The 24,407-nt window shown below is 40.6% G+C and overlaps 1 protein-coding gene across 4 annotated transcripts in view; it reads left to right on the top strand.

Moving 5' to 3' along the window:
- The window catches only part of NAA35 (N-alpha-acetyltransferase 35, NatC auxiliary subunit), a 90,506-nt gene that overhangs the window by 52,848 nt on the left and 13,251 nt on the right, over positions 1-24,407 (top strand). For all 4 annotated transcript variants that reach the window (XM_004581119.3, XM_004581118.3, XM_058672398.1 and 1 more), the window contains exons 12-16: positions 3,001-3,179; positions 10,196-10,255; positions 16,488-16,594; positions 22,491-22,557; positions 24,282-24,380. In XM_004581119.3, the coding sequence (XP_004581176.1) occupies positions 3,001-3,179; positions 10,196-10,255; positions 16,488-16,594; positions 22,491-22,557; positions 24,282-24,380 (512 nt within the window). The remainder of the gene's footprint in view (positions 1-3,000; positions 3,180-10,195; positions 10,256-16,487; positions 16,595-22,490; positions 22,558-24,281; positions 24,381-24,407) is intronic.

Here is a 24,407-nt window from a genome sequence, read left to right as displayed (position 1 = left end):
TGTGCTGGGCCCAAATTCCGAAGTTTTTAACTTTTCAAATGTTTACTGAGGTGGTACTTAATTACCGTAAGTGGTATGTTTTGTGTTGAATTTAAGTCTTTATAAATGTCCTGTTAGGACAGTGACACATAGTGAGTTAATAAGAATTTTTAATTGGCTCAAGTTATTTTTTTTAAGATTCATTTAACTGAGAGTTACAGAAAAAGATCTTCCATCCCCTGGTTCACTTCCCCTGTGGACGCAGGGGCCTAAGTACTTGGACCATCCTCCAGATGTTTCCTCAGGTGCCCTAGCAGGGCGCTAGATTGAAGGTGAAGCAGTTATAATTCAAACCTGTATCTGTGTAGGATGTTGGCATTGCAAGCAGAGGCCTATCTTGCTGTGTCACAGTGGCTTCCCCTTAAGTCAAAATTCTAAAAATTTTAATTATAAGAGATAGAGATTTACCATCTGCTGATTCACTGCTTAGATACCTGCAACACTTAGGACTGAACGAGGTGAGGAAACTGGGAGCTGGGACCTCATTTTGTGCCACCCCACCCCCATATCAGAGACCATTGGTTGACCACTGGTAGGTGTGCCCTGTGTCAGTGGTCACTTGTTACTTCTCTGAGTGTGCATTAATGTGAAGATAGACTTGAGAAAGGAGCAAAGATTTGAACCCAGGGCACTCCATTATGTAGACATCCTCAGTATGTCTGAATCAGTAGGCTAAATACCCACCTCAAGTGGACCTTTTTAAACAGCACAGATTTTTACATAGCATAAGTACATTTGAATACATTGCAAATGAAGGCAAAACTGTATTTTGTAGGTTTTTGTTTGTTTTCTTTCTGTAGCATAAGAACAAGTCAGCAAATCTCTACCAGGCAGGACAGAGTACGTACAGATTTTTAACATAACTCCCAGAGAACTGATAGGACAATACATAGTTTTTTCTTGGAGTACAACTTTGTTTTTCTTTCCTTTTCTTCCCCTTCTCCTTCCGCTTCCCTCCCCTTTCTCTTTCCTTTTCCTTTTTTTTACTGACAATAGTTTCTGAAGCACTGCCATTGCGCCACCGAGCATGTGTACTGTGTTCAGTAGGGCTTCAGCAGGATTTTTGGATTAGGAGAATGAAGTCAGGCTGTATGTTAGATAATTGAAGTTGCAGTGTATAGAATTAATTTAATGAAGGAGCAATCAGTGCAGGTAGTTTATTCAGTGGCAATAAAACTGTTGAGGGGCAATAATAGTTGAAGAGGGACAGACTTGGTAAAGCTCACCGTCAGATTAAATAAATCAGAAGCAGTGAGAAGAGACAGTGTTGGGCTAAAGCAAATACTAGGGTAGTGAATCATCATTCGAGAAAGGGCAGAAAGGGGGATGCAGATAGCTTTGGCTGTTTGCCTTTTGAGATGATGTGGGATACCAAGAGGGAAGTGTTCACTTTGTATTTGGAAATCACAGGTTTAGAACTAAAGGAAGATTGTAGGCTAAGGATTTTAATCTAGCAATTGTCAGTTAAATCAAATTAAAAAAAATTAGCTTGAGAGAGAAACATGGGAAAGGTGAAGATAAAGAACAATCTTCATTTGAAGAACATCTTTATTTGTGTGACCCTTAAGAACAGTTACAGTACATAACTCAGGAGCAGAGTTCAGATCTCGTGACCTCTGCTGCTTCCGATTGTTTACACTGATACACCTTCAGCTGTAATTGTGTCTGTCATTGAACTCTGAGACTTTTTCGGTAGTAGCATGTTTGTTGTTTAATAGGAGAACTTGGAATATGAAATCCTTTTTTCCCCTGAGACTTACTTATTTAATTGAAAAAGTTAGGGCCTGGCACGGTAGTCTAGTGGCTGAAGTCCTCGCCTTGAACGCGCCAGAATCCTATACGGGCGCCAGTTCAAATCGCGGCAGCCCCGCTTCCCATCCAGCTGCCTGCTTGTGGCTTGGGAAAGCAGTCAAGGACGGCCCAAAGCCTTGGTACACTGCACCCACTTGGGAAAACCAAAAAGTAGCTCCTGGCTTTGAATTTGATTAGCTCCAGCTGTTGTGGCCACATGGGGAGTGAATAGGCGGACTGAAGATCTTTGTGTTTCTTCCCCCTCTCTGTAAATTTGCCTTTTCCATAAAAATAAATCCTAAAAAGAAAAAAACGTTAGGGAAGTATGGAGAAAGGGCAAGAAATCTTCTGTCTGCTGTTTCACTCCCCAGATGGCCACCACAGCCAGGGATAGACCAGGCCAAAAGCGGGTGTCAGGGCCTTCTTCCAGGTCTCACATGTGGATAGCAGGGGTTCAGGCTCTTGGGTCATCCTCCACTACTTTTCCAGGGCATTGGCAGGGGTCTGGACGGGAAATGGAGCAGCTGGGACATGAACTGACGCTGATAGGGGATGCCATCAGATAGCTTTCCCTGTTTCACCAGATTGCCAGGTCCAAATTAAATTTCCTCATCACTTATTTTATGTATACCTTCCTCACTTGGGATTTGGTTTTTAGCTGTGCTCTAATATAAAAAGTGACTTCTCCCGTGGAGAATAGGAAAGAGTAGGTGCTTACAGTATTTTCTTTAAGACCTCATGGATTTCTGTGATTACATCTCATTGCCAAAATCATTCTAGACACATTGGGGCTTAGGTTGTTCTGCTCCTTTGCGCTTCTGGATTAATGTATAGCTAAATTTAGTCAGTGGTACAATCCAGTATGAGGTGGAGGAGAACCTGCATTGTTTATGTTCTCATTTTGTTTTTGCATTATCCCATTGCCCCTATATTATCTCATTGTTGATTTGGAGTTCATTTACTTGGAGGTGGAAAGCCTTCTCTGCTACTGTCATGTAGGTAGGAAGTGTGCCTTTAGCTTACTAATTTTTGCTTTTCCCTTACAGAATATATGTATGGTTCTATATTAATGTAACTTGTGAAATCTGTTTAGAAGATTTTGTGTATGTGTAATAGTGTTTGTCATTTAACATTCAGAGAAACATTGTCAGTTTTTTTTTTCCTTTTTAGATCATCCAATTATGATGGGTTTTGAGCCCCTTGTTAACCAGAGATTACTACCACCCACCTTCCCTCGATATGCAAAAATAATTAAAAGGGAAGAAATGGTCAACTATTTTGCAAGATTAATAGATAGAATAAAAACTGTTTGTGAGGTTGTGAATTTAACAAATTTACATTGTATCTTGGTAAGTATAAACCTTTTTTCTGGGGTGTAACTTTGGTTTAATGACAAATTTACAATTTGTATTTCTATAACTGTTTTTCCATGAACTTTTTGAAGCCTCCTATATGTATTTGTTCCCATATATGCATACCTGTATGTATACATGTGTGTATTTTTATATAAAATGGCACTATGATGTTTGGTGACCTGTTTTCTTTAACCCCTAACATCTATACCTTGGGCATCTTTGTTTTCATGTTTCCAATTTATCTTAGTGATTCTGTGTTGTCTGCCATTGTTTGCATATTAAATTACTTCAGGTCAGTGTAGTAAACGTTACAAAAGTGAATGATTTTGTAGGTAAATTATATTGTGTGCTCCCTCCATCTTAAGATAAACTAAGAAATGAAGTTTTGGGATAAAATGGTATGCACATTTTTACCATACCATATTTTGGGTTGATCTTCTTTGAATTGAAATGTATAATAATGTTTTGAGAATATTGAAACATTTAAGGAGGGATAGCCTGAACGTCATTTTAGGGTGTAGGCATACCAAAAGGTGTTATGACTGGGTAGACAGACATTGGTTGTTTTCTCACAGACTTGGATAACATTTCCAGGCTCTGTCCTTGTGTTTCTAGGCTTGCTTTTTTGTTTCCAGCTGCCATTCTACCTGTATTCTTTGAGATTACAAACTATTGAGTTTATACTGCTATTACTGAGCAGTAGTCTCTGGGATATAGTAGATGGTTTGTTTATGTTCTTTCTTTTGTTATCTTTATCTTTGTCATTAAAGTCCTCTTTCTTTAGTGAAACTTTCGCTGGTGTTGTGCCTTTTAGTACCTTTGGTTAAGTTTTCATTGTTTTTTCATTAGTTTATCTTTAGTCTGTAATAGTAATCACAGGATTTTAAAGGTAGGAAAGGTCATAGAGACATGCCGGTTATTGTACGCTGTACAAGTAAACAATGGCTTGTATACAAATTGAATGAGTCTAGTGGCATATTTAGAATTAGAAATTTTCTTTTCTCTTGTCTACTGATCAGTAACTGTTGGGTGGAAATGTATATAATTTGCATTTAAAGGCTTTTATGCCTCAGGGAATGTGTATTTTGTTGTTTTACCAGTTCTGTTCTTCCATTCTCAATAAACTAGTGGAACTTCTTCCTTTTTAGATAAAAGAAGTGGCAGAGCTGGTTTATGTCTTTGTAGGCTCCTGATAGTTCTGTCAGTTGTGCCAGTTATTTTCATCAAGCACTCTTGAGAAGACAATGGCCTATTCAAGGAAACTTTAGGAAGTTGACATTGCAGTTTAGGTAGCTGAGGCATTCTAAGAGATCTTTTGGATGTTTTTCACTATGCTGTAGGTTTTGTTTTTGCTTTTATGACCCATTTTATTTATTTGAAAAGCAGAATTAGAGGAGAGAGATCTTCTGTCCACGGCTTCACTGTCCAAATTCGCGCAGCAGCCAGGGCTAGGCTAGACCAAAGCCAGGAGCTCCGCTGGGGTCTCCCCTTGTGCAGGGACTCAAGCACTGGGGCAGTTTTCCACTGCTTTTCCAGTTACATTAGGAGGGAGCCGGAGCAGAAGTGAGGCATCTGGGACTTGAACTGGCACCCATATCAGATGCCAGCGTCTCAACTAGAGGACTGGATTGCCTCAGTGTTCTGGCTTTCTCCAAGCAAGTGTAAGATTGAGAGGAGGAGGATGACACTGACAGTGTTTGAAGGAGCAGCATGACAGGTATCTGGCCAGTCCTTTCTGCTTGGGACCTGCGTAGGTCAACTTGGGATGCACAAGGAAGACTGAGCTGCAGTTGGGGGAGACTTTGTTATTCTCGTCCTCTGTTGTTCCCTTAGCTGGTTTTGAGACGATTAAAGGGACAGACTTTTCTTGATTTAATTTTTTATCACGTATTCCAAGTTGTTCGTATTAATGAGTCCTTTTGCATGAAGGTTTTCTTGAAACTGTCATTTTTAACCTGTTTTGCTGGCTTGTATATAGTGAATTCTAGTTTTAAAGCAGTTACTGAACTTCTTTGTGATTAATCTTTCACCCGTTGTGTAAGTAACTGCTTATTAGCTCTTTTGGTGTCTTCCCAGTTCCTTAATTCCATGGTTTTTGACTGTTACTTCTGTGAGATTGGTCTGTTTTTATAGCTATTCTCTTTGGTTTTTGAGCCACTGCTTTCCTAGCTTAACCTGCAGTAAAATTCTGTATAAATTTGTATTCCCTGAGTGCTGTTTGGGTATACCTTTATTTTGGAGGGGGGTGGGGAAAGATTGACTGATTTATTATAAAAGCAAGTGACCAGGTAAGATGGAGGAGATGACTTTGTTCTGAGCCACTTCCCATATGCCAGCAGCAGCTGCGGCTGGCCAAGACTGAAGCTAGGAGCCTGGAACTCCATTTGAGTCTCCCCAATGGTAGCAAGACCTCGGGTATTTGGACCATCCAGCTCCTTGCATATAGCCTGAGAAAGCAGTGGAGAATGGCCCTAGTGCTTGGGACCATGTACCCGGGTGGGAGGCTGGGAAGAACTTGATGGCTCCTGGCTTCAGATTGGCTCACCGTTGGCTGTTGCAGTCATTTGGAGAATGAACCAACAGGTGAAAGACCTCTCTCTTTGTATTTCCTTCTCTCTGTCTCTAAGATCTGCCTTTCAAATAAAACTAAGTCTGAGAAGAAAGGAGGAAGGGTAGAATGAAAGATGGAAGAAAGGGAAAAAGAAATAAATAGCTTCTGAACTGAGAGCGTGGTGAAAGAGACTGTAAGGTCGGTATGGAGACGTTGGCTGCATGTTGAGTTAGGAATTAGAAAAGATGGTAACTAAGGTGGGACAAAATGACCAAATCCTACAAGAGCTTTAGTCATGAATAGATGTGGAGCTATTGTGTGTTCTTGAGTAGGGGATTGGGATGATGGCTAGTAGGGTGATAGAGTGATGTAGGTGAAAGGTACCAAAAACTTCTAGGCAGCATGATGCTTGGGTGTCAGACTGTCAGTATAAGCTAGAACAGTTACTCTTACACATTTATGTTCTATCATAGCACATGAGACTTGAACATAAATAGCAAGTAGCATACATAAATTACTGTAATAAGCTTTTATTTTTCTTTACAGTTAAGTCTGATGCTTATTACTCAGGCACATCACACATATAATGAATTCAACTACCATCTATTGTTGCACCTGCCTTTCTTTTATTGACTCTACTACTTTTTACTAGAGCTATCCTAAAGCAGCAGAGCAGTTCTGGCAGACTCTCCTTGATCCTGGACACTCTGGTAAAAGGTTCTGATTTGCCTTGTCAGAACATCCCCAGAGTGGAAGGTGCTAAGGAGCCACGCCTGATGTGCTGGCACTGAGTGATGGTATGCAGAATGAGGAGTCTGGCTGTCTGTGAGATTTAGGGCACAGGAATTGGTGAGAGTATGGGGAAGACTGTGACGGAGGCCAGATGGTAGAGGAAAACCACAAAGTTAAGGAGGACTAAAGGATCAGATAACGTTAATGTTCTTAAAGCAAAATAGCACTTTCATAGCTGTATCTTCAGGGTCTCAAGATGTGTGTAGTATCTGAGGCAGCAGGTCCCCTTCAAGAGATTTGTTATAAATGAATCCAAGATACGTGTTGACATGCATGTATGTGAGGAACCAGTAGCAGTTTAAATGTCCAGTGCTTATATGATCCATTCAGTAAAATATATACAATATAGAGTCATTAAAGCATAGGTTATGGGAATTTATGGACTTTGGGATGTGTTACAAAATGGCAAGTTATAGTTAAGAACACTGTATATCTATTCTCACATATACAAAGGAAAATCTTGTCAGGCATAGAGAAAAATTCACTGTTTTTCTTTTTTTTTTTTAAGATTTTTTTATTTTTATTGGAAAGTCAGATATACATGAAGGAGGAGAGACAGAGAGGAAGGTCTTCTGTCCGATGATTCACTCCCCAAGTGACCTCAATGACAGGTGCTGCACCAATCTGAAGCCAGGAGCCAGGAACCTCTTCCAGGTCTCCCACGTGGGTGCAGAGTCCCAAGGCATTGGGCCATCCTTGACTGCTTTCCCAGGCCACAAGCAGGGAACTGGATGGGAAGTGGAGCTGCCGGGATTAGAACCGGTACCCATATGGGATCCCAGCGCGTTCAAGGCGAGGACTTTAGCCACGCCGCAGGGCCTGAGAAAAATTCACTTTAAAATAGCTTGTTTTTAACTGCATTTTCAATGTTTTGGGTTTTTACATAGCCAAAGATTATGACAGCCAGGTGGAGAGCAGAGAAATTAGTGAAATCTGCAGGTGAGGGTCCTGAAATCTGTACCTTTTGACAGCTGTGAAGTGATACGGAAAACACCTGGACATAGGAAACATTCTTTAGGGATAGATATAAGCAACAGGAAATGCAAAAATGAAGTATGGATAAAACTAGATGTGCAGATATTTATTAGTTCAGGAAGTCATTTTTTTAAGAGTTTTTAATTTTGAGTTTTATTTCAAAGTCAGATTTAAGAGAGAAATATCTTCTGTTCATTGATTCGCTCTCCAATTGGCTGCAATAGCCAGAGCTGAGATGATTTGAAGCCAGGAACCAGGAGCCTCCCATACATGGGTGCAGGGTCCCAAGGCTTTGGGTCATCCTCGACTGCTTTCCCAGGCTACAAGCAGGGAGCTGGATGGGAAGTGGAGCAGCCGGGACACATACCAGCACTCATATGGGATCCTGGCACATGCAAGGCAAGGGCTTTAACCACTAGGCTACCGTGCTAGGCCCAGGGAATCTTTTTTACATGTGTTCTTTGTGATAGGCTTATTAATATCTGTTAATGAACAAGAAGCATATAATGGAAGTAAGTCACTGTTGGATTTGTAGTCTAGTTAAAAAAATTGGCCAGGTAGCCTTTAAAAATCATTGTGGAATTACAAACCAAAATCAGCAGTTTGAAGGAAGGAGTTAGAGCCTGTACTGTGTCTGAAAGTCACAGTGTAGCTGAGGTCTGAAGGCAGTGAGGCTGGCGAGGGAGATGACCGTGAAGGAAGCTGAGTGTTCCTCTCATGAGAGGAGACAAACTGAAAGGCGGTAGAAAGAACATGGTGGAGCACTGAGGAATTTGGAGTGGAGAGATGGTGGGCAAGGCAAGGCCATTTAGGCAGTATTAACGATGTTAGTCCTTATCATGGAGCGAAGGATGAGTCTTATGCAGGATCACTGTGGATTGGTTAGTGACATAATGATTTTAAATTGGCAAGGAGATGTGGGAACTGCATTCTTGAGAAGAGGCTGGAAGAACACAAAAATGCAAGAAGACGGATGAAGCCATCGCTGCTGTCTCAAGGACTATAACTTACACAGGCAGGCAGCTGATGTGAGGTTTTCAGAGTTGTGTGAACTGAAGTTGATAGTATGTACATGATCAATTAAATATCTAATATGAGAAGACTCAGGAAGATCTCCAGGTTTCTGATTTGCAAGTCTGGATACACTTTGGTTCTGTTCCCTGAAAAGGGGGGCCAGATGTGAGAGTCTTAGTTGAATTTGAGGTAGCTTTAAAATATTTACATGAAGACATAGGATTTCTGTGCTAGTTGTAATTTTGATAGTATGGGGTAGATAATTTGAAGCATGAGAAGTAATCAAATTGTGAGGAAAAAGGGTACAATTTAAGAAAAGGGCAATCTGGAACTAAACTTTAGACCAACCAGAATAGACTGGGAAGTGACCAAAGGAGAAATTAGTGAAAACCACACAGTTTTTTCAAGACTTATGTCAGGTGCTGCTGAGATAAATATGAGGTCTGAAGCAAATACTGGATAGTGATAGTGGTGACAGGTGAGCCAGGGAGTGGAGATAGCCACGTCCTTGGAGAGTTTGAGAAGGCAGGAGTTGGGGAAACATGGGAGATTGTGACAGGAAAAACGGTTTAATGTTTCTGGGATAAAGGTCTAGCAGAAAGATAAAATTGTAATTTCTGGAAGTGTGATAATGTTTCTGAAAATGCCCTAGGGAACAGAGCCCTTTGGAAGACACTGTTGTTAAAGAGAAGGAACTGGGATAAGTGGCTATGAAGGTAGTAAGTTTGAGCAAAAGTACAGTTACTCCCTCTGAAAGGAGAGAGTTTAGAACATAATGGTTGGCACTTTAAAAAAAGTTAGTCTTGAGATGGTAATCAGAAAGAATGCCAGGTGAAGGTGAGGAAGGCCTGTATTAAGGCAGTTCTCAGTTCTTTTACTCCCACTTTCCTTCCTTTCAATCCCTCTCCTGTTTCTCTTTTGCCACTGAGGAGCACTGCATAATTGGGACCAGGAGTCCCTCAGGTTCAGCAGCAGGAACGCCGGTTGGGGTACATCAGGCGCCTCTTGAACACCAGTGGAGTGATGGATGAATCATGTACCCAGGGGCATTTTGATGTTTAGTGGAGTGCTTACTGGGGAAAAGTACTCCCTGTGTAGGGATGTTTCTTGTATTCTCTCAGCTGTTAGCCTCCAGTCCTGCCTGCTGTGTTCCCAGGCCCAGTACCTATCCTTAACTCAAATATTAAAATAGAGAAGTTTTACTAACTAACGTTTGGGAGATGCGGAGACATCAGGCCGTGATAAACAACTACTGTCCTAAGGTCTGCAAAGAAATGTTTTGATATGTTTTCTCCTCACTTGCTTGGAAGTATCTTTTGTTCTTTCCCTAATGTTATCACTAATCAGTAGCACATGTCCAGTTGATCTAGTTTTTGGTATCTATTTCTGTAAAGAAGGAACTGAAGTTTTTTCATTGCTTAGTAAATCTGTAATTGATACTGTTTCATTGCGTATGAATTTAGCATTACCTACACAATTCTGTTGCTCAATTCTTAATATTTTAGGCTCTAAAAATATCCATTGCCTTTTTGATAATAATTAGACAATTCCTACAGGTTAGACATTTAACTCTGGTGGTATGTAATTTTCCCAAGATCCAGTAAAAATTAAACTCTATGCAAATATTTTCATCTGTTGTTTATGTTGTATTGATGTTTTTTCTCCATGTATATTTTAGGATTTTTTCTGTGAATTTAGTGAACAATCACCATGTGTTCTTTCAAGATCTCTGTTACAGGTAAGTTCCATTTAGTGTCAAAATATTTAATCAGATTGTATTTGCATTAACACTGTTTTATTGATTGCTAGAGCAAAAGGTAGATGGTTTAAAAGGTATTACACAGTTATTGTTATATTTTTTATTTGAAGTATTGACTTAGAATGTTATTTTCATTTGGATCATATTCCATACCATAAAATAAACATTAATAAATTAAAATTAAAAAGTGGCTTTCTGATCATGTTAGCATTAAACTAGCTATGAACAAGAGAAATGTGGAAAAACTACCTCTATTTTGAAACGTCAGCAGTGTACTTTTAAATGACTGATGGACCAAAGATGAAATCTTCAGGAGAATTAACTTGCTTTGTACTGAGTAAAAATGAAAATGCCAAAATCTGTAGGCTCCAGCAAAAGCAGTGCTTAGAGATAAATTGATAGCATGAATTTATGTAGTTTACACTTATAATTTTACATATGTATATATATCCTATAATTTAGATATATATGCAAATATATAAATTATATATACTTATAATTACATATGCGTGTGTGTGTATATATATATATATCATCTACAGACACAAAACAATGAGTTAAAGTCACACCAGTAATTTTTTTATCTAATTGATTTTTGACAAGGGTGCAGAGAGAAACCAGTGAAGAAAGAGTAGTGTTTAGCAAATGATCCAGTTATGTGACAAAAATGGATTCAGGCAGAATTAGGAAATGCAAAACTTTTAGAAGAAAATCTACAATGAAATTTTTGTAACCTAAGGAAGACAAAAAACTCAAGTATAACGCCAGGTGTACAGCCATGAAAAAGAAAAATCAAAAAACTTAAAATTTTTATTCTGTGAGGGTGTTAGGAAAATTAAAGAGACAGTTTACATGGGAGAAAATACTTGCAAGTCATGTTTGCCAAAGGACTTATATCCAGAAAACATGCTTCATTAATATGTAAACAGATTTTTAAAATCTTGAAAAAGATCTGAGATTGAATATGAAAAGATATTCAAGGTGGTTAATATTACAGAAAGAAAAAATCATATGAGATACTACCTACCTTTCAGAATATCTTCAGAAATAGAGAAGAAACCTGACAATATCAAAGGCTGAGAAGAATGCACTGATCTTGGGGAATGTTTTCAAGCTGGTTCTTTTAAAGGGAAATGTGCATATCACAGATCAGTCCTAGTTGATTATCTAAGAGAAGTGAGGGTTTTTGGTTTGGTTTATTGTTTAAGATTCATTAAAAAGCAGAGTGACAGCAGTCTTCCATTCACTGATTCACTCCCCAAATGGCTACAACAGTCTGGACTGTACAAAGTTCAAGGCAGAAGCCAGAAACTCCATTTGGGTCTCCCGTATGATTGGCAGGGCCCCAAGCACTTAGGGCTGGATTAGAAGTGGAAAGTAGCTGCTATTGGAATTTGCTCTTGGATATGGAATGCCAGTATCACAAGTATTGGCTTACCCTGGGATACAACACCAGCCCAGAGAGGTAAAATCTGATTTTCTCCCCAAATCCTCTGTGTGAATATTAGAGCTTTTCTATTCACAATTACGAAAAACTGAGACAACACAAATGTTACTGAACTGGTGGAAGGCCAATGTGTGGTATGTGGCCACAATATAACTAAAACAGCAAAGAAGTGCTATTACACCTAAGAGTATAATAGTACATAACTGTGTTATGTTGGGGAAATGAGTCTGACTCAGAAGGATTATGATTTGTAGTGACATTCTAGCAGTAAGAAGAGTTGAAGATCCAGTGGTTTGGAGTAGGGGAGCACTGGAATATAAAGGGATCATATGAGGGAATGTTTGGGGCTGAGACATGTATTCTTACTCTGATCATGGTTCTGGTTAGGTAGCTAAGCATTTGTGACAAATAGCTGTACAATGAAGAAATTTACTGTATTTAAATTTTTATTTCATTTTATGACACAATTTCATAGGCTCTGGGATTCCCCCAGCCCCTCCCCCATGCCCTTTCCCCATATTGATTTCCTCCACATCATTACAGTAGTACAGCTCATAATTCCATCATTGCGGGAATGGACCATGCAGAGAGTCCAGCATCTTATTGCTCAGATAAATTCAACAGTTTCATTGGGAGACCATGCTTGATCTGAAAATGGAGCTGGCAGAATATCATCCCCTCCAGTGAATTCCACAACACAAATTCAACAACAGGAAGAAGCGTGGAACTTTACAACATCGTGAATATAATTGGCGTGCTTCTTAGTGACCAATGTGTTAGAAAATACAAATTCTTAACCACATCCTGTAACTACTTCATTAACATCTCAATTTGAGTTTATACATAACCGACTGCTACAAACCCTAAAATGATTATAGAGTACTAGTCAGCTGTCTTGTCTTTTTTCTTCATATTTATATTTAGCAGCTAATAGTATTCAAGCGTGATTTCACTGAACTTCATGAATTTTGGGATAGTCCAAACAGGCTTCTAACTCTAACAAGCCATATGTTAACTTCTGAGGAGCAGAACAGTTTAAGGAGGGGTGTGCAGAGAAATCTTCAATACCTTAGTGAGGAGTAACTGATCTTTGTGTCCTACCTAGTGAAGTATGTGAGCATCCACACTGACTTTTTCTTGTCTATTTTGAGCTTTCCTTATTGGTCTGTCTATCTGATCTAATTTTGGGGGCTGCAGAGGAACCCTGAGGTCATTGCAAGAGAGGGTGGGGAGACAGAGTTGGAATTAAGTAAGGACCAGAGAAAGCTCCTCTCCTGAGTCCCAAAGGAAGCTTACTGTTCTTCTGTTTGTGAGGACTGCTCGGGGCTCCTGGCTGTTGTTCCAATGTCATTAACTCTTGTGAGGAGGGTTTTGGGCTTCTTCCATCCTGTGTGGGAGATCCGATAGGGAATGGTTGACCTCAGAGTTCTCGGCCTATAAGGGCACTCAAATTTCCTGTGATCTCCTTGGCAGTTGGGATATAGTCCTTGGTGCCCGTACTGACAGTCCTTGATGAGGTATCTACTGCTTCTGTGGTGAAAGCATTTGGGAGGTTATCAGGAATCTCCAGGGTTAAGATACAAGCCTTCTCCTGTCCTCCTGTTCCACTCTGGGGTCCCCTCCTGCTCTGTGCATAAGACCTCCTGTTATGAGGCTTTCAGGATCTCTCTTGGATCTCACTATATGTCTTTATAGTTTTTGCTAATGTCTAGTGCAGATTCAAGTCTGTTATCTACAAGTTACCTGTTACAATCTTGATAGATTATACTTAACATCTTCCTCACACACTCTAAGAAGGTGGAAGATTTTTCTGCTCTCCCAACCCATTGTGGAATAACATAGGTTATTTAAAAACATGTCAAGCTTTTTAGTTCTTTGATGTAGATCATAAGCAGTCTGTCTCATTGGTTATTGGTTCATTAGTTATATCACAGTATCTTAAGCTGTTTGAGGGTGCAATAATGTTGCAATTTACAGGTACTATTTTTTGGATTGACATCCTTTCACCTTAAATTAAGGCAAACATGTGGTATCTAACCTTTTGGGATTTCCCTTAGCATAATGGTTTCCAATTGGGCCCATTTGGCTATGGAAAAATGCATTTTGCTTTTATTAATAGCTGAGTAGTATTCTGTGGAGTAGATGAACCATAGTTTCCTTATCCAGTCTTCTGTTGATGGGCATTTCGGTTGCTTCCAAGTTGTTTTTTTTTTTAAAGATTTATTCATTTTATTACAGCCAGATATACACAGAGGAGGAGAGACAGAGAGGAAGATCTTCCGTCCGATGATTCACTCCCCAAGTGAGCCGCAATGGCCGGTGCGCGCCGATCCGAAGCCGGGAACCTGGAACCTCCTCCAGGTCTCCCACGCGGGCGCAGTGTCCCAATGCATTGGGCCGTCCTCGACTGCTTTCCCAGGCCACAAGCTGGATGGGAAGTGGAGCTGCCGGGTTTAGAACCGGCGCCCATATGGGATCCTGGGGCGTTCAAGCGAGGACTTTATCCGCTAGGCCACGCCGGGCCCAGTTGCTTCCAAGTTTTTGCAATTATTGATTGTGCTGCTATGAACATAGTGGTGCATGTTGGTTTCTCGTGTAACAGGTGTTTTGGATGTATTCCTAGAAGTGCTATTGCTGGATCATATGGTATGCAGATTTTCAGTTGTTTGAGTGTTCTCCATACTGATTTCCATAGAGGCTGTACCAACCTGCAGTCCCACCAGCAGTGGAGTAGGGTTCCCTTTTCCCCACATCCTTGCCAGCAAGTGTTGTTGTTGGTTTTTTCTATGTGGGCCATTCTTACTGGCGTTAGGTACTACCTCATTGATGTCTTAATTTTAATTTCCCTTATTGCCAGGGAGCTTGAGCATTTTTTCATGTTTGTTGGCCATTTGGATGTGTTCCTTTGTAAAGTGTCTGCCCATTTCCCATGCCCATTTCTTGAGTGGTTGGTTTGTTTCCGTGTTCTGGAAATCTTAGTATATTCTGGAGATTAGCCCCCTATCACCTATGTAGTGTGCAAAGATCTTCTCCCATTCTGTGGATTGCTTTTTTACTTTGTTGATTGCTTCTTTTGCTATACAGAAGCTTCTTAGTTTGATGTAGAACCATTTGTTTATTTTGGACTTGATTGCTATTGCTTTTGGTTATTTTTTAGGAAGTCAGGGCCTACACCTAAATCTTGCAGGCTGTTTCCAACATTTTCTTCCAAAAGTTTGAAGGTTTCTGGATGTAGGTTTAGGTCTTTTACATATCATGTTCCTGGATGGATAAAATCAACATCATCAAAGTGTCCATACTAGCAAAAGCAATACATACATTCAACACAATCCCAATCAAACTACCCAAGACATTCTTCATAGAACTGGAAAAAATGATACAAGTTTCTTCTGGAAACACAAAAAAACACGAATAGGTAGCACCATCCTGAAGAATAGGAATCTAACAGGGGAGATCACAATTCCATACCTCTGGACATGCTATAAAGTGGTATTGTTAAAACAGCCTGGTATTGGCACAAAGACAGACAGGAGGATCAGTGGAGTAGAATAAAAGCAACGGAAGGGAACCCACACAGATTCAGCCAAACAATCTTTGACAAAAAAAATAAACAACAATCCAGGGAAATTGGAAGATCTCTTTAATAAATGCTATTGGGACAATTCGTTGATAGCCTGCAGAAACAAGAAGTTAGACCCACATCTTTCACTATACACTGTATTTAAATTTAAAAATGAAATTGAAAAGCTGAGTTAGGAAACCAAGTGAGGTATGGTATATTAAATGATTAAGATACTTATTTCATAACATTTTTTACAAAACATTCTTTAGCATTAAAAGCAAGTATTTGTAGTCATTTAATATTTCGTATTTTATGGCAGTTTATGGCAGCGGTTTCTTCACATATTGAGACTAGTAAGTTCATTTTAACTAGTTCAGTAGTTAAAATGCACTTTTCATTATTAGAAGTACTGTGCACATTCCATTGTGTTATAGCACAATCTTTACACATTTTTGCTCCTTTTCATATGTATATATTTTTTCTTGAAAGATTATATTTTTCTTGGAAAGGCAGATACACAGGAGGAGAGACAGAAAGAAAGCACTTTTGTCTAGTAGTTGGCTTTCCAGGTGGCCACAGCATCCAGAGCTGAGCTGATCTGAAGCCAGGAACTTCTTCCTGGTCTCCCACGCAGGTGCAGGGTCGCAAGGCTTTAAGCCATCGTCTGCTGCTTTCCCAGGCTACAAGCAAGGAGCTGGAGGGGAAGTAGAGTAGCCAAAGTAAGAACCAGCACGCATATGAGATCCTGGTGCATGCAAGGCAAGGATTTAACCACTAGGATATCACACTGGGCTTATTCAATATATTCTTAAAAACAGACAAAAACCTTATATAATAGTTCTCAAATGTCCACAGCAGCTGGGACTGGGCAGGCTGAAGGTAGAATCCTGGAGTTCAGTCTGGGTTCTCCATGTGGGTAATGGGAACTCTGGGATTGGAGCCATGCCCTGCTGCCTCTGAATATGCCCATTAGCAAGAAGCGCTGCAAGCCCAGACACTGCCATGGGTTACAGAGGTGTCTGTTCCTGGCTACTGTGTACGTTTTTATTCTCCATCAAAGTAGACCTTTACACCTCAGGATTATATATGTGATGTGGAAGCAGTGATTTATAAAAAATTTTCTGCCAACTTTTCATATTTTAGTCACAGTAGTGACAACTGTATGTGTGACAGCATTACTAACATGTAACAATTGTTTTAAGACCACTTTCCTGGTGGATAACAAGAAGGTTTTTGGAACTCATCTCATGCAAGACATGGTGAAAGATGCACTTCGGTCTTTTGTCAGTCCTCCGGTGCTTTCCCCTAAGTAAGTATTCTAAGACGTGTAGTCGTGTGTGTGCCTTTTCATGTTAACCGCTTTGTACTACTTTGAGGCCAAAGAGTAAATATTGTTTTGAGGAAGGCTTCTTCTAAAATAATTCAGTCATGTTTATTGATCTTTGTCACATATCATTAAGAATAAAACTAAAGTTTCTGTTGAGGTTGATATTAGGTCTGTTTTGAGATGGAAAATTTACAGGAGTTAAGCAGAAATTCATTAGTTTACCTTTGACCTTCATGCTTTGTGTAAAGCATAGTGTTAGGTAATTTTGGAAAGTAATATTTTGGAAGGGGTGATCTCTCTTCCGTTTTGAGTGTAGGTAACAACTAAAAATGCAGATACTGAATCCTTGAGCTAGACTGTGGTAGAGGTGCTGTCTTGAAACCTTGCTGTCAGAAGAGTCATGTGAGCTGACATCTTAGGAAATGAGAGCTTATTCTGTAGAGTGGGAGGAAGTCATTATATCATGTTTTTAAAGTTTTTACTTACTTGTTTAAAAGGCAAAACAGCAGCAGACACAGACCTATTTGTTGGTTTGCTTCCCAAATGGCTGTTATTGGTGAGGGCTGGATCAGGCTACGAACTGCTCCAGCAAGATCTCCCATTTGGGTGGCAGGGACCCTTGTAGGGAAGTCGTCACGGGTTGCCTTCCAGAAACTTTAACAGGAAACTGGATTAGGAGTGGATGCAGCACTTGATCCCAAACACTCCACTGTTAGTGACATGGGTTGCTGGCAGTCAACGCAGGAACTTAACCTAACATGGCGCCTGCCCCACATTGTCACTTGTTAGCTAAGAAGCCAGTGTGTGTCAAGACAGTGGGAATGTGGAGTAAAAGAACAATAAGCAGTTCCAAATCCTCACCAACAATCTATTGAATAAATATTACCAGATCTTATAAAACTCGTTGATATATCTTGTATTCAATAACCTTGAAGCTGACCTGGGACTAAAGTTTATGTGAGTATAATTTAGAAAATATTTGTAATCAGTACAAGTGTTTCATTAAACAAAATTAAAGGAAAATATTTACAACAAACCCTGGCAGAATTGTGGATGAGCAAGCAGTGCCTGACCCGGGAGGAAGTGGTCTGAAGATGGATTCCACAGGAGCTGGTACAACTGTGGGACCGTTGCAGAGCTTCCTTCTGAGCTGACCTTGACTGGGAACTGGGGGGGTCAGCTCACATGTAAATGTCCTCAGGGTTGGGTTTCTTTCACAGTAAAATTCCAGGTCCTTAAAACAGCCTCTAGGCTCCATTCGCTCTGGTCTGGACTTTGTCTTGACCTTTCTGACTTCATCTTACTGCTGTCTCCGCCTCAGGGCAGAAGGGACGTTTCCCTCAAAAAGGTCCAGGACTGACTCTCCACCATCAAATTGTAATTAATACCATCACTTTTTTGCTTTTTTTTTTTTTTTTTAAGATTTATTATTATTGGAAAGCCAGATATACACAGAGGAGGAGAGACAGAGAGGAAGATCTTCCATCCGATGATTCACTCCCCAAGTGAGCCGCAATGGCCGGTGCGCGCCAATCCGATGCTGGGAACCAGGAACCTCTTCCAGGTCTCCCACACGGGTGCAGGGTCCCAAAGCATTGGGCTGTCTTCGAACTGCTTTCCCAGACCACAAGCAGGGAGCTGGATGGGAAGTGGAGCTGTCAGGATTAGAACCGGCGCCCATATGGGATCCCGGGGCGTTCAAGGCGAGGACTTTAGCCGCTAGGCTACGCCGCCGGGCCCAATTTTGCTTGTTTTAAAGATTTATTTATTTTTACTGGAAAGGGAGACTTATAGAGAGAAGAAGAAACAGAAAGACCTTTCATCCAGTGGTTCACTCCCCAAATGGCCCCAGTGGCTGAAGCTGAAATGATCTGAAGCCAGGGGCCTCTTCCAGATCTACGTGCAGACACAGGGTCCCATCCTCTGCTGCTTTCCCAGGCTATGAGACGGAGCTGAATGGGCGGTGCAACAGCCGAGACACCAACTGGCACCCATATTACCACCAAGTTTTAGTCTCTTTCTCAAGAGTGTCCCTGACCACCCAGCTCGAAGACCACATCTCTACTGGCACAGCACTTCATTGCTTACTCCGGTAGCAGTGCTTTTCCTGCCTGTATGTGGTATACTTCTTCAGCAGTTTTATTTTCCATCTCTGCCTTTCCCATTCCCACCACCCTCTTCCCCATTATGATTCAGACACTTGAAAGTCAGGGCAGGAGAATTTGTCATTTGTGAATATGCATATAAGAAAAAATATGTTTTTCCCCCTTTTAAATTGTATTTAAATAATATAGGTAAATGTTTAATAGTTTATATCAAATTAATAGGGCAGCCTCGTTAATTGTGCCTTTTATCATTGCAAAATATCTTTATTATTAACTTATGTTTATTGCTTATGTTTAATGCTTTCAGTCTTTATGCCTCCCCTATTTCATATAATTCCTTGAGTAGTAATTTTCATTCCCCCATAGTTCTACCTGTGTCATTGTTAAGCTTTTCTATATTGTCAGTCTGGTGAATATGAAATAGTGTCTGAACCTCTTTAATTGGCCTTAATCCCCTTAGTTCACTTTTGGTTGTAAATTGTCATTCTTATTATCCATTTTTAGTACAGCTAACCTGCAGTATTCTCAGTAGTTTTCTGGCATTTTTTAGTAGCCCCCAATCCGTGTTTGTTCTGCACTCACACCCTTGGCAGACATGCCCAGAGAATATACCCAGAGCAGTAGATGACTAAGTTCCAAGCAGGCAACTCTTGGTTTTCAGCCTTCATATTCTATTCAGTTTGTATTCTGTTCTATTTATTGCCTTGGGTTTCACATTTTTGTGATACACACAAACATGCATGCATGCATGCTGATTGAATTCTTTTTTTTAGAAAAAGGTTTTGTTTGAAAGGTTGAGTTACTGAGAGAAGCAGAGACAGAGAAGGATCTTCCATTCTCTGCTTCACTCCCCAAATGGCTGGAGCTGGACCAGTTGGAAGCCAGGAGCTTCCTCCAGGCTTCTCACATGGGTGCAGGGGCCCAAGCACATGGTCTGTCTTCTGGGCCATTAACAGGGAGCTGGATGTGATGCAGAGCAGCCAGGACTTGAATTGGCAACCCATGTGGCTGGGTCAGGCCAAAGCCAGGAGCTAGGAACAGCAAGCTCTCCCACTTGGGTGGTAAGGACCCTGCTAGTCAAGTCATCACTTGTTGCCATCCAGAAACCATGAACAGGAAATTGGATCTGGCACCACAGGTGGAGGTTTAATGTGTCATGCCACCAGCCCAAAATTTTAACTGTTAAAATTACTCCAAGCAGAGTTTTTAACTTGAGAAGGCTGTTGTGTACATTATGGAGAAAACACGTGAATTGAATAAGCTTTGTGTTACAGAGCTATTGGGCCTTGAGTTTGATGTTCATCAATTAACAAAAGTGAACTTAAAAAACTAATGAAAGTATTTTTTTAAAAAACTATGAATTTTAAAAACATTTACATTGAAGTCAACTTTTAATTCTATTTTCCACAAACTTTTTGGAAGTACCCACATACATTCAATAAGATGTCTTTGAATCAATACATGCCAAACAAGGTTATTGATGTTTTACTTCATGAAAGTATTGTAGCCAGAGACTTGTAGCAACTTGACCCTGTGTTTCCTCTGGGAGCAGTGGTCCAGGAGCCACAGATCATTGCTTTTGGAACTTTATTGAACCTATCTCCTACAGAGCAGAATGGACATGCGTGTGCAGAGTTCACTGGTCGCCTGTACTTGTTCTTGTTTACATTTGCAGAGAGATGGTCTCTTACTGGTCCACTCCCCAAATGCCCACAGTAGCCAGGTTGGACCGAGCCAAAGCCAGGAGCTTGGGTCTCAGTCTGGGGCTCTCGAGAAGGGGGAGGCACTCAAGTACCTGAGCCGTCCTCTGCTGCTTCTTAGCGTAGGCATAAGCAGGAAGTGGGATTGAAAGCCAAGGAGGTGGGACTCAAAAAACCCACACGCTCCAATTGGATGCAGGAATCCTCAGCAGTGTCTTAACCTCTACACCAAATGCCTCCTTTCCAGGGTTTTTAAAACTCCATGTCAGTCTGAAGGAGATTCTCTCTTATTTGTGATTTGAAAGTTTCTAGTGGAGCATTGTGGAGTTTATTTTAGAATAGGTGCCCTGCAAAAATGTGCAATTTTCCACTGGTTCTATGTAAAGCTTTAGTCAGTTATGCCTCAAGCCTTCAGTTCAGAGTGTTTTCCTTGTTTCTTAGCTCTTGCCTAACATTCAGCCATTTTTCTCCCCCTTTTAATAGAGGTCCTGGAATCCTAACTCATAGGTAGCTTGTACATATTCCTTACAGCATCTCCTTGTTATTTTAAGACTTACCTTATTTTTTTTTATTGGAAAGTCAAATATACAGGGAAGAGGAGAGAGAGAGAGAGAGAGGAAGACCTTCTATCCCCCAATTCACTCCCCAAGTGGCCTCAACGGCCAGAGCTGAGGTGATCCGAAGCCAAAAGCCAGGAGCTTCTTCGGATCTCCCATGAGGGCACAGGGTCCCAAGGCCTTGGACCATCCTCACTATTTTTCCAGGCCACAAGCAGGGAGCTGGATAGGAAGTGATGCCGCTGTGATTAGAACTGGCGCCCACGTGGGGTCCCGGCTCATGCAAGGACTTTAGCCACTAGGTCCATGCCAGGTCCATCTCCTTGTTAATTTGATGTATATGAGAAAGTTCTTCCTCTTGATTTTTAATTCAGCCTTTCTTTGATCTGAGTTTTTTAAGTTTGGAAATCATTTTTAATACAGAATGTCTTTTTTCTTCTTTTTTAAGTGCTCCGTGTTAGTTTATTGCTTAAATAATTTTGTTTAGGTTAAAGGTATAGTCAATTTTACAGCACTGTTTTTAGTAACCCCCTGTTCTGAGTGGTCTGCTTTCTTTTCCTCCTGGTACCAGCTATGCTGTTATTTTCACTGCATAGTCCTGGCTGTTTATCTCTGAGGCTCAGATTGCTCCACTGTGACAAGTTACCAGATTGTATTGAAGCAGCAGGACCAAACCTTTGTTTTTCCTCGATTCCTTAGGTGTAAATGTGTCTAATTTTCCATAACAGAAAACAACTTTCCCCATCTTTTCTGTTCTTGCAGCTCCTACGGGGCCAGGAAGCATGTCCTCTCAGGCGGCCTCTGTTAACTGGGGCGTTGTGACAGCACTTGCAGTGCTTAAGTCCTGCTGGCCTGCCCTTCTGATCCAGCTTCCTGTTCATGACCCTGGGAGGCAGCCCATGAGGGACCAAATGCTTGGGCTGCTGGTCACCTACTTGAGAGATCTGAATAGAATTCCTGGATGCTGACTTTGGCCTGGCTAGCCCTGACTGTAGCAGGAATTTGGGGATTAAACTAGCTGATGGAAAAATCTGTTTCTGTTGCTCTGCATTTCAATTAAAGTATTTTATTTAAGGGAAAAAATGATGCTGTTATCAGGAAAGAAATAGTGCCATGAAGCCGCTTATAAGGTGAGATGATAAGGTATTAGAGGAATGATTCTGTAGTGATCTGAAGTAGAAATTCATCTTACAAAATCCTGAATAGTATTTTCTTGGGAATTATGTTATACACACAGATCATGTGGATATCAGCTATGGGAAATTTTATGATATTGAGGTCGGATCATGAAAAGGTAGGACTGTGTGCTAGTTTTTTTCATGTTGCATATTTTAGCTCCAACTAAAATACAGATTGATTGTGTGAATAACAGTAACTGAAATATTTCCTAATGCTAGTGTATTTGGTTCCATTTTTGCCTTTACACTTCCTCTCTTGGTGGCATCTGTGATCTTCACTTCCGCTGTTCTCTAACCAGGAAGTTAGAGTTCCATAATGTGTGACTGTTACCTTGCAGGTGCTGCCTATATAATAACCACCAGGCTAAGGACTGTATCGACTCTTTTGTTACTCACTGTGTTCGGGTAAGGCCTACAGCTGGGATTGCTGTGTTACATACTTTAAAATTGTGGATGTAATTCTTTTAATATCATTAACAGGTGTTTTTTGAAAACTCTAATAATTAAAAATGTCTTCTGAGCACTTGAGTGCTTGGCCTTGGTAGTAGCAGCTTCCTGGTGGTGTTCAGTACACAGGAGGCCTTGGTGACTGTACCGCAGCCGTGATTGTGGTAGTGGGAAGTCAGGGCCCCAACAGGGGAAACCCTGGCTCTTCCCTCAGGGGCTGCTTATCTTTGTAAGGGATAAGGTAACTATATTGTATAATTATAAATTTATTAATTTAGATCAGGCTTGTTTCAAATCTCAAGCAATTAAGAAAAATGAAAATACAGTGAGCGAAATAAATTATTTGTTGTTTAATTATCCCATCAATTCTCTTAGAGTTCAGCTCCACTAAAACCTCATTCTAGTTTCTAAATATGTGTGAAAGACAGAATGCTAGGGTGAACAATCAATAGAAGATCTGATTTATCTTTGTCACATTTTATCATCATAAAATATATAATTTTACTTTTCTGTAAACATCCCACTCCTTTGAAGGGTGGAATGCTACTATCATCTTTATAGGACAGATGTTGATAAAATAGTATAGTATTTGGCAAAGTATACAAATAGAAAACAACATTGTGCTTCAAAAAATTGTCATTCCTCCTTGTTAAATCTGAGCACCCCCATCCGTATCTATTATCTGATTGGTGAAATGATATAATCTGCATATGAAAATACTGTGAGCGGAGAGCAGTTTTTTTAAGATTTGATTTTTTTACTAGATACACAGAGAGGAGGAGGAGACAGAGGAAAAGATCTTCCATCTGATGATTCACTCCCCATGTGGCCACACTGGCCAGTGTTGCGCCAATCCGAAGCCAGGAGCCAGGAGTTTCTTCCTGTTCTCACACATGGGCTCAGGGTCCCAAGGCTTTGGGCCATTGTCGACTGCTTTCCCAAGCCACAGGCAGGGAGCTGGATGGAAAGCAGGGCCGCCAAGACATGAACTGGTGCCTGTTTGGGATCCTGGTGCGTGCAAGGCGAGTACTTTAGCCACTAGGCTACTGTGCTGGGCCTGAACACTGCATTTTGACTTAAGCAGAAAAACTCTACTGGAAAATGCAAGAAGATATCCAAAGATTGAAGTAAGGTATTTTTGGCATATAAGATCAAGTTTCACAGTCACTCTCCTAGATACTGGTAAATACTGGGGATGAGTGCCTTTTTAAAAAACACATTTGGGGTCCAGTGCAGTGGCCTAACAGTTAGTTCTTGCTTGGAACTTGTCAGGATCCCGTATGGGCACCGGTTCTAATCCTGGCCGCCCTGCTTCTCATCCAGCTCCCTGCTTGTGGCCGGGGAAAGCAGTCGAAAACGGCCCAAAGCTTTGGGATCCTGCACCCACGTGTGAGACCTGAAAGAAGTTCCTGGCTTCGGATCGGCGCAGCACCAGCCATGGTGGTTACTTGGAGTGAATCATCAGATGGAAGATCTTTTTCTCTGTCTCTCCTCCTCTCTGAGTATCTGACTTTCCAACAAAAATGTATCTTAAAAAAAAAAACAAAAAACAAAAAACTTACCGTTAAAAAAATAAAAAAAAAAACAGCAATTTTTCTCTTAAAGTAGATTTTGAGAACTTAGAAAATTAGGATTTTTAAATAAGAAAATAACATTGATGATTAAAATTGTTTGTTTTGCAGCCATTCTGTAGTCTTATTCAGATCCATGGACACAACAGGGCCCGACAGAGAGATAAGCTGGGTCACATTCTTGAGGAGTTTGCTACCTTGCAGGATGAGGTAAGACCACGTTCCTTTCTCCTCAAA

The sequence above is a fragment of the Ochotona princeps genome, chromosome 14 (genome assembly GCF_030435755.1).
Source record: "Ochotona princeps isolate mOchPri1 chromosome 14, mOchPri1.hap1, whole genome shotgun sequence".
Taxonomy (NCBI): domain Eukaryota; kingdom Metazoa; phylum Chordata; class Mammalia; order Lagomorpha; family Ochotonidae; genus Ochotona; species Ochotona princeps.
The sequence above is the reverse complement of the archived record's forward strand: the minus strand, read 5'-3'. Positions and strand labels throughout refer to the sequence as shown.